Below are 10,838 nucleotides of genomic sequence, written 5' to 3' on the forward strand. Positions count from 1 at the left end.
AAAAGATAATTGTCTAAAATCAAAATCTAGTGCAAATGGTTGTGTAATACGTAGTTACAATGCAATTTTTTTTTTCGGCTACTATTTTAATTTCTTTTGGTTATTTTTCACAAGTTTTTGAATTAATAAATATTTTTATATTTACACAGAATATTGCGACATTATGTACTTAGCATTCAAGAACTAAAGTAAAAAATAAAATCTAAACTTTATCGAGGTATCGTAGATTGAATTAATGGTTGAAAAATGAAATATAGTAAGAATTATATCATAATTGTTCTCCTCGTATCATGATTTTATGTTCTACACGTGTAACGCACATGCATATATTCTAGTATACACACACTTGAATGTAAATTAAAAATAAGTCGAAGAGTTGTTTCCTACCTATCACCTTCTGCCCACCACTGAAACTAGGTATAGAGTTTTCGTGGCCTTTGCCCCGAGTGGCGCTAAGTGTGTCAAATAATTGCATAAGTCTCGTGTCCGAAATCCCCCAACCCCATCCCAAATTGTAATTAAAAAAAAGCTATGTATATAGTTAAGAATTGCATATACAAACAGGGGGCTATATATATATATATATATATATATATATATATATATATATATATATATATATATATATATATATATATATATATATATATATATATATATATATATATATATATATATATATATATATATATATATATTTGTGTGTGTTGTGTGTGTGTGTGTATATATATAAATGTGTGTATATCTATATACCTATAAAAGTGTGGATAAAGGACATTGTTTTCCAAGTGTGCAATGATAAAATTAACCTTTTATACACACTTCAATAATAGAATGTAACTCCTATATTAATTTTATCAAATAACTCATCTTTATACTACATTTAAATGTTTTATTATTTTAATTTTCTCTCTACATTTTTTCCCATGATTTTATTGCAATTTTGTACTTATTTTTTTAGTGCAATTTATAATTAAGTAATAAATTATAGTATTACAAAAAATATATGAAAAATTTATAAGAATTTTTACATATGATATTTAATATCTTTATTTAATTATTTTGAAATCAAACTAATTAATTTAATAGATACAAAAATAATATTTTTTTATGAATGTTTATTTCTTTTGTTATTTTTCAAATTTTAATGATGAAAATCATACCAGTAGTTTAAAATATATATTTAATAATTATCATATGAATTTATTTGATATTACCAGATAAGCTTATTTGAATGTGCATTTTTTTTACATATGTTGATTTATTTATTATTTTAAAACTTATTTAACAACAAATTAATAGTCATCAATGTTAGTCTATGAAAGATCGATATATAGAATTTATTATCTATGATACATAATTATAAAAATAAAAAATAAAAAATAAAAAAAATTCTTTAAGAGATTAAATTAAATATTATAAGTTATATTTTACTATCAATATTGCTATTTCATTTGTTTTAATATTATTTTTATGAGTTACTCACATTAATTTTCAATTGACAATTATTTGTCTTTAATATGCTTCGTTTTTTTCAGATTATGACATTAATAAAATCCATAATTTGGTTGATTTTTAGGTTATTTTACTTTATATGTGGTGTTTGAATATATAATTTCTTTAAAAAAATTGTTTCAGTTCATTTTGTTCTATAAATTATGTTCATTACAATGTATTATATAACATAAAATCAACTGTTTGAATTTTAATTTGGGAAACAATTTTGAAAGTAAGTTATATAAGTTCTTATAAATCGTTTAATATGATAAGAAATTAAGCCCAGATAAATAACAAAATGATTCATTTTTTTAGAATATCATTTTTTTAATTTATATAATATAATTGATATTACGTGCAACGCACGTGCATCATACTAGTGATGTATAAAGGAGAAAGAATCATGACCAAGAATCTTTACTTGTAAATTACTATTACATCAACAAACAATATAATCACCATCTAATCTCAATCATGAAGTGGCCCACAAAATAATAATAAAGAGTAGTGTTCACATGGACAATTTATGTATTATTTGAACTCTTATTTAAAACCAAAGAATTCAATCCTCAAGGCCTCAATCAGGCTTCAAATATACTCTTAATTATTGCACATCTTGGTGATAAAGTTTTCGTCAGAGAGCTAGTAGCTAGAACAAGCCCATGTGAGGCTATGTAACTAGCTCGAAAATTAAACCATATATATATATATGTATGTATAGATAGATGGACCGAAATGGAGATACACCACATACTGCAGAAAACAATGTATCACTGAAGAGACATGAACCCTATATTGGTGATCATCTGCTCTTTCAATACCCTTCATTTTTTAGAATATGTCAGTTGATCCCTCCTCCATGAGGGTTGTAATCACTATCATTCCTTGGAAGTGGAAATGGATATGGGAAATTAGTTTGTATTCGATGAAGTCCACCACCATTTCCTCCACTTCCATTAATCCTTATCCTGTTGTATTCCACCAGTCGGGGGATCGGCGCTGCCGTTCGAGGTTGCAGTGTGTTTGGTAGATTATTCTCACTACAAGCGAAACGAATCAGGTCAGCATTGGCAGCGTCGAGCTCTTTTTGCAGGCGGTCAACTTTTTTCTGCAGGAAGGCGATGGCACCAACACAACCATAGACAGGGTCTCGAACACGTGCCTCGGCTTCGTAGGCTAGGGAATTAACTGCGTCCTCTCGTTGGTGGGGGAGAACCTCGCTGAGGAGCTTGGTGACGTTGCTGGCGCCGAAGATTTTGTGAACATTGGCGAATTTTTGGGGCTCTTCTGGTGGGAAATACGGAGCAAACATGCATCCCGGCAAGCATTTTCGCCGCAAGAACTTGCAGGCTGCGCAGGGAGGGTTGTATGAGGTGGATGAGGCCATTGGTCTTGCTCTGAATCAATCAAGAAAATAACAAGTAAATTCTTGAAATCATAACAGTTACTAATTGCTTTCGTCAATTCTTTCCCCCTTTGTTTTAACATTGTCTGAATGATTCGTGCAACGTACATCTATAGAATTCATTTTCAAATCTTAACTTTACCTATTTATTGGTTTCAAAAGTTCATCGCTAGATTTTGTTTACTTTAGAAATAATAATCCTGGTTTATTTCCATTTTTCTCCTACAAATTTTATATTTTCCTCACCGTGACACCACTAGGTTAGGTAAATATTTGACCTCGATCAATTATTCTTCGAGGTTTTTTTTCTTTTTCTTTTAATCTTTTTAAGTTTTTTTTTTTTTTTTCTCATTCACAACCTTCTCGTTTGACCATAAAACATATAGTTCTATGAGTAGGACAACGTTTAAAACTGACAAGGTCATATAAACAAACATTCCTAAGTGTAAGACAATATTCAGAAAATGCTGATGTCAGTTTTTTGATGAAATTGAAATTTTTGTGCATCCATCTATCAAATTTTCCTACAATCACCACTAGGCCAATATGGAGGATGGGTGTATCCGGAATTCGAACGAGAGGATCGGAGGAGTGGATAGAAGAATTAAAACTTGGTTTTCGTTAATATTACGATTTCGAAAACAAAAATCAATTTCAAAATATATCACGCATCATTTAGGATCCAGCTGTTCAATTAATGTTGAAGCCTAATTGGAAAATATAAATAATCAGTTTATCAGAACTATGTTAACATTTTTTTCAAGCACAAATTTAAATTATTTATAGATATTTTCTAAATTAAGATTATTAATTAATTAGAGCCATATATAATGCAATATACAATGAAAACCCTAGCTAGATCAAGAAGCAGTCATTCAGAAATATTATATACTAATATTATCATCTGTCAGCTACATGGTTGGAGCATATCCAAAGAAACATAGAATTACCACAAGAAAGTGATCAAATTAAAGAAATTAGAAAAGGTCAATTATAAGAAAAGAAAGGGCTGACGAATTTACCTGTGTGGTCGAGTTATCTTGATCATAGGATGAAAATTTGAAAAGAAAACTACCTTTTTTGCTGATAATCTCTTCCAAGAAACAGGTGCTTGCTTTCTCAAAGCCAAACTGCAGGAACAGGATAGGGTAAGAACTGCACAGAGAGCTTTATGGCATCAGTGTAATGAGGGAAACCCTAATTGAAAGAATAAAAAGTTTCCCCCCACTTAAAGATTATTCCTCAGAAGAAGAGTTGAAAATCGAATTAAATGAGAGATGGGTCACAGAGAATTTAGTGATTGGAGAAGGAATGAAGGGAAAAGACAAAGGTAATAAATGAAAGGTACACTAAAAAAGAAGACTGTGTCACTACTGCATGCAACTAATAATTTTATGGACTAGATGTGTGTGGGTGTGTCAAAATATTTACTTCCAAATTTTTTTCTTGCCTATTTCTAATATTGCTATGAGAGATCGAGAATCTTGATAGTCTTCTCGCTTTCGATTTTCAATTGAACGATGTTGTATTTTTTCTTGAGGCGATTGTTGATCGGACTCATCCGGCCAGCGAGCTAGGTTTCACTTGCAAGCTCAAACTTGACTCTCACATGTATCGATTGTGGGTTAAACAACTTGAATTCAACTTTCATCGTTAGCATGTTTAATTTATATGATATTTACGAAATGTTCGGTGTGAAAGATATCCTTGTTCCACAAACATTTGACTCAAATTTTACCAAAGATTAGACAATATATCATTCATATAATATACATCCATCGCGATAATCCCATAAGTCAAACCGAACAGTGCTTTAGTGAATCATGGAAGGATTTAATGCGAATAAAAATTTAAATAACAAGTTGAAATGGACGAGTTATCGAGACTTGAAAAATTCAATAAATGTACCTGTTTTTACCTCAAACTAATGATGCTTGATTCTTATTGTATCAATGGCCAATTCGTACTTTTGTTTTCTTGTCCAGTGCCCCTTTAATAAGAGTACTTGGGACACTGTTGTATGTGTAGAACTTGTACCATAGTTTCCGTGACAGTAAAAATAAAATTAATAAATGATCAATAAGGAAAAGAATGGTGTAAGTGTGGATGATTGATGGGAATATCCACTCACAAATTAGACATATATAATTTTTGTTTGGGAGAAAATGTAACAAAAGTCAATCAAAAGTGGAATTGAAGATGTAAATATATACACACAATATATTTAATCCCTTCCACTTATTCCGCCCATAGAATCTGAGTGTGTCTTGGTTGGGAAGATAACATGTTGATTCATTATCTACCATTGTTTTGTTCAATGATTGAATCAAGTTCTAGAAAAAATTATTGTCATGTTTTATTATATTATCCACGAATATTAATTTCTTATGTTTATATTATGTATCATTCATCATCTTATCCACAAGCAAATTATTCTGTGATATTCGTTTATAACTACTACAATTTATTTTTTTTTTGTATAAAAATATGGTTGATAGTTAAATTTACTACATGTATTTAAAGTTGTATAAATATAATTTCCCAAATAATATATTCCATAATTACAACGTACAAACAGTCACACGTAGCTATATTCTAGAAAAGTTATCACACCTTATATAATTTGTATGTTTTTAATTTCGTTCATGTTATCAAATAATTTACAATTTTAGTACACTATATTGCACTTTTTTCACTTTTGGTTTTTCTTCACGAGAGTGTTGACGTCACATTGGACAAGTCAGCGATGTCCGGCGCCACATTAGCAATCGTTTATGTCATGTCATAAATTTTCGGTGATACACAATCATTTTTCAGTGTCACAAAACACTCAAGTGAAAAGGACTAAATTGAAAAAAAATGAAAATTAGTGGATTAATATTGTGAATTGTCTCGTAACATTCTTAAAAATGAAAAACGTAGAAGTAATATAAAAAATATAATTTTTCCCAAAAATTAATTATAATCCATTTTAATTAGGACAGTTGTATTAGCAGTTTTGCTTTAGGTAATATCCATTCATTGCTCGTCTCGACTCTCAACTTGCATAGATAGTTTTGTGAGTTCTTGTTTGATAAAAAAAAGTGGGCTCAAGCTGAATTAATGAATATATTCTGTTATACGTACACACACAAATCTAATCTATTAAGTATAAACTAAGATGTTGGTTGCAGCAAAATCTTTTGCTTTTTCAAAGGCATCCTCCACCACTAAAATGAAGATAGTTACACATTTAATTGTTTATTAAAATACATCTTTTGGTCAATTAATTTGTTCAATTTTTTAAAATTTAGTCCATCAGTTTATCAAAATTCGGCCTCGGTGCACTAACTTTTAATTTATGTTATTTGGGTTAAATTATCAACAGCCTGACATATGGTGTTGGATACGTTAATATTTTCTGGTGTCATGTAAGTAAGTATTTCTAGCGATACATCAGTATCCCGACAATATATGACTAAAAGAAAAAAACTCAAATTTATTACAAAACCAAACTTTGAATACTTAATAATAGACTAAAATCTAAAATATAAGAAGTTAGTAAACAAATAAATGATTTTCTCAAATAATTATATATGTTTCAAATGTGTATATAAATTATAGATTATATAAGCTAAAGACGCATACAATGCTCTTTTTCTTATAAAAAAAAAAACTTTGATTCTTAGGTTTATTTTATTTTAAAATTAAAATTAAGCAATGTTTACCCACATTTGAACTCTGGTTCGCTTGTTTGATGTACAAGGTTTTCAGCTATTAAACCACATTTTAAGGGAAAAAACATATTAAAGGAATTGGCTCTTGTTCACATCACAAACTAAGGGTGTAAACTAGTGGGTTGGACGGATGCAATAAGAAGGTTTATGTAGAGAATCAAGACTCAAGAAGGAAGCCTAACTTCAAATAACAGAATAGGATCAGGTGGAATCTGTCGGTTGCATATATATGGATATTTCATAAATTGGTGTACATGTTAGAGTAGATGTCTAGTGATATTGGATATTAACGTATCCAACACCATATGACAGGCTTATATAGGTATACATATAAAGTAGATGTCATAATTGGAAGCCTAAACTCTTATGTAGAACAATTTTTTTTAAAAAAATATTTTACGGTTATATCCAATTATGACATTTACTTTATATGTATACCTATATAAGCTGCATAGAAAAAGTTTTTGAATATTAAGAAGGTGCCACGAGAGGTCTGTCTCTCAACGTAAGATCATGAAATTTATTAGGAAGTATACCGTATATTCTAAACAGGTTCCAAGTCGAATGACCCGCCTAAAATAAGAATAAAGGTTACTTGAGCTTGAGACTAACATATATAATGTAAACACCATATTTCATTAATATGTGCATGAAGATGTCCATTCATACAGATGAGTGATCATTTGATATATGAGTAATCATGTGATGATATACTGAACAACACTTCATCAAATTGTACACGTGGTTATTAATTATCGAATGTAATAGTCCGCAGTTATGGTTGTACATCATTAGTCCTTTGACCAGGGACAACCTGTGTGGGGACCCGGATGCTAATCATTTTCTTAATCATCGTTGGGATTTAATTATCAGTTCTGATAAACAGGGTCTAAAAATTTTTCTTTTTAAAATGCATCTGCGGAAGGTAATGGAATCTAAATAATATATATCTCTGTATAAAAACTACATTTCAGTATAAAAGTACAATACTGTACAAACTAGGTCTAAGGTTCAGTTACTAAATTCAAGTAATAAAACCAAGTCTACAATGAGTCCGGAATCACCACGCTAACTCGTCTTCTCTCATCATCTTCTTGACCCCGATCCAGCCCCACCTGTTGTCATGCACACATACAAAACAAGACAACAGCCGGATAACTCCGGTGAGAATAAATCCCAGTATAAAACATGGTAAACATGCATATACATAAAGTAAATCATGAAATATTCTATCATGAATATAATTCAAATCAATAGATTTCATAATCTATGAAATTTAATCAAGATAAGCATGCAACTCGAATCAGATAAACATGCTACTCAATCAAATCATAAAAACATGCTATCATAACTGAAAGCAATAACAATGGGTTTCATAGTCTATGAAACCACATTCATAAACGCATGCAGTTCTAGTCAAATCATGTCTAGACTCGACTCAACTATAACTCAAGAGATCCCGTGATGAATAAGACGTCAATGGCTGTTAACTACTCAACCGATCGTGGTAACTGTACGTCTTATTCCTAGACTTCGGCCATGGTTGTATCGTGGTGCTACAATCGGATAGTGTCTGCTCCTATGTACGATACACCGAACGTCTAGAAGTCTGACTGAGCTGTCAAGACTTTCCTATCTTAAATGCAATGTATTACAATCTGTAAACAGAGCATAAATATCTTAAAATGCAATGTATAACAATCTGTAAACAAAGCATAATATAAACAATAAAGCTAGTATGTGATTTTTGCTGGGAAACTCAAATATGATCTTATTTGAGTTGTGTCTTCCCGAATATCACATGAATTATACCTTTGTCTTCCATGTCTGATGAAGACGAAGTCTCGAAGTCCAATCTGTCCATATCAAGTCTGAAACGACAATATCGAATACAACGTATCAGTAAATAACTCAATACACAATCTGTTCTGATCAATACTCAATTCAGTATACAATCTGATCAATGTCTGAACAAGATACAATCTGAGTCATATCAATAATATCCCAATCTAATCGAAATCATATCTGAATCTGATCAATCTAAATCAACTGATGTTTAAACGGCATAACAACACAGTCTCGATACCCCGTCAGTCTAAACATCACAGATATAATATCAGACTTCGTAATCAATAACAATACTAGTCATAATCTCAATAACAATACAAATCTGATATGAAATCTCAGTCAAATCAACTCTGAAAATCATAACAAATACAGAAACAATCTGTTCTTCAATCTGACTTCAATTATACGATGTCTACGGTAGCAGAGACACCATATTTGAATCATATTCAGTTCTGACAACATCATAAATTCAAAACATGTCTAAACGTAACAAAACTTACGTCCAGTTGTAGCCTGCGTTGATAGGAACACAGTACCGAAGTCGGATTTCAATTCAGACAACCGGATTCTTCGCAAATTGAATTTGAAAATTAAGAACGAAGCCTTTCCCTAAACTTTCTGATTTTGGCTGAGGGAGAATCGAGCTTTACATGTACATATATATTTATATATATATATATATATATATATATATATATATATATATATATATATATATATATATATATATATATATATATATATATACACACACATTCCGTGCATGCAAGGCAAGTGGCATCGTGCATGTGCTGCACGTTTCGCGCATATGCGCGCACAAGGTCGCGCATATGCGCCAGTTGCTCAAACCAGCGTTTTTGTCTTCTCGCGCATATGCGCCATCATTTCCGCGCAAATGCGCCAACCTTCTGCCTCTAACGCGCATGTGCGCCATCTCCGTCGCGCATATGCGCCGATGCCTCTGGACGTTACGCGCATGTGCGCGCAGTGGAGTCGCGCATGTGCGCGCAAGCTTTTGTCCTCCTCGCGCATGTGCGCCGATACATATCGCGCATGTGCGCGGGGCTCCTTTCTTGGCACATTGTCAATTCGTTTCACGACTCTCCCTGTCTAATCTGTTCCAGCTATAATCATCTCGATTAATCAATAAATCATTCCAGATTAATCTCAGATTACGGTAATAAAATCTCGGGCATTACATTTCTCCCCCTCTTAGATCTGAGTTCGCCCTCGAACTCGTAAGCAATCAATTCAGATCTATCAGAAGAAATGTATAACAGAGTTTAAATCAAAACTCAGATCTCTAATTCCAGTCTGGAATAAGAATTCTCTAAGTATAATATCATAATACTTCTCTAATTCTTTCTGCTAGAATCAATCTCGCATTACTGGCTATACAACATCCGTATATACCAATCTATAGCTCATGACATATCAGTACTATTAGCTATTATCAATCTATTATCCTCAAATCAAGGATATCATTCCCCTACCAACCGTCATCATCCGACGTTGGCATAATAAATATGTCAAATCTGATCTGTATTCATTCTTTTATGCCTTCTCTGCAAACGAATTCTATAGTATTCACTGTATAATATCTCGTTTGTAACTATCTCATTACCCATCTGATGATCTGATAGTTATAATTATACAATAATTCACACAATAACAATATGTCATATCATCTAATACTAACATCCAGCATTACAGTTCTCTGGATATCTTCCAATATCTGGATAATACACTCTGAATGTCTGTCAATCTGTGAATAATCTGCAAAATAACTTATGGTATGATCTGCCGTAATTGCAAACTTAATCAAAATCACAATCTGATATAGTCTACTTCTACATTCTAGTCACTCTGACTATGTTCTGACATCAATCTGTGTCATTTGGTTCTGTTTGTACATCATCTTGTACAAACTAAAAGATATAGATTGAACAATCTGTCAAACATAATCATATTATATCACAATCTGGAAAATATTAGGATAATCTCATTATGAAATTCATCGAAATATACTCTCTATGTTGAATCAGAAATATACCAAATCTGTAATAAATCTTCTGATTCCTATCTTTCTGTCTTCTCTGTTAGCGATTCAGACATATCAGTACAATTTCTGCCAACATTTCTGTACAAATTCTGTCACGACTGATCTAATCTGTCTATATCATACATGTCTGTTCGAATCTCATACATTCTCAGTCAGCAAAATGAACACTGAATCCACTACAATGCATTTCTGACACTATCTGTAATTTCAGATTCAAACTACTCGATATAAACAAATCAGTTAATAATAAAATTTAAAAAAAAAATACCTACCTGGTATTCGGCTCTGATTATAAATATCAATTCTGTTA

At 31.4% G+C, this 10,838-nt stretch overlaps 1 protein-coding gene across 1 annotated transcript; it reads right to left on the bottom strand.

Moving 5' to 3' along the window:
- Positions 1-2,338: 2,338 nt before the first annotated feature.
- LOC140840695 (protein LATERAL ORGAN BOUNDARIES-like) lies at positions 2,339-2,884 on the bottom strand. Its single transcript, XM_073207869.1, has one exon. It carries the CDS (start codon positions 2,882-2,884, stop codon positions 2,339-2,341), a length of 546 nt encoding a protein of 181 aa, XP_073063970.1.
- Positions 2,885-10,838: the final 7,954 nt, after the last annotated feature.

The sequence above is a fragment of the Primulina eburnea genome, chromosome 9 (assembly GCF_022965805.1).
Source record: "Primulina eburnea isolate SZY01 chromosome 9, ASM2296580v1, whole genome shotgun sequence".
In the NCBI taxonomy this organism is placed as follows: domain Eukaryota; kingdom Viridiplantae; phylum Streptophyta; class Magnoliopsida; order Lamiales; family Gesneriaceae; genus Primulina; species Primulina eburnea.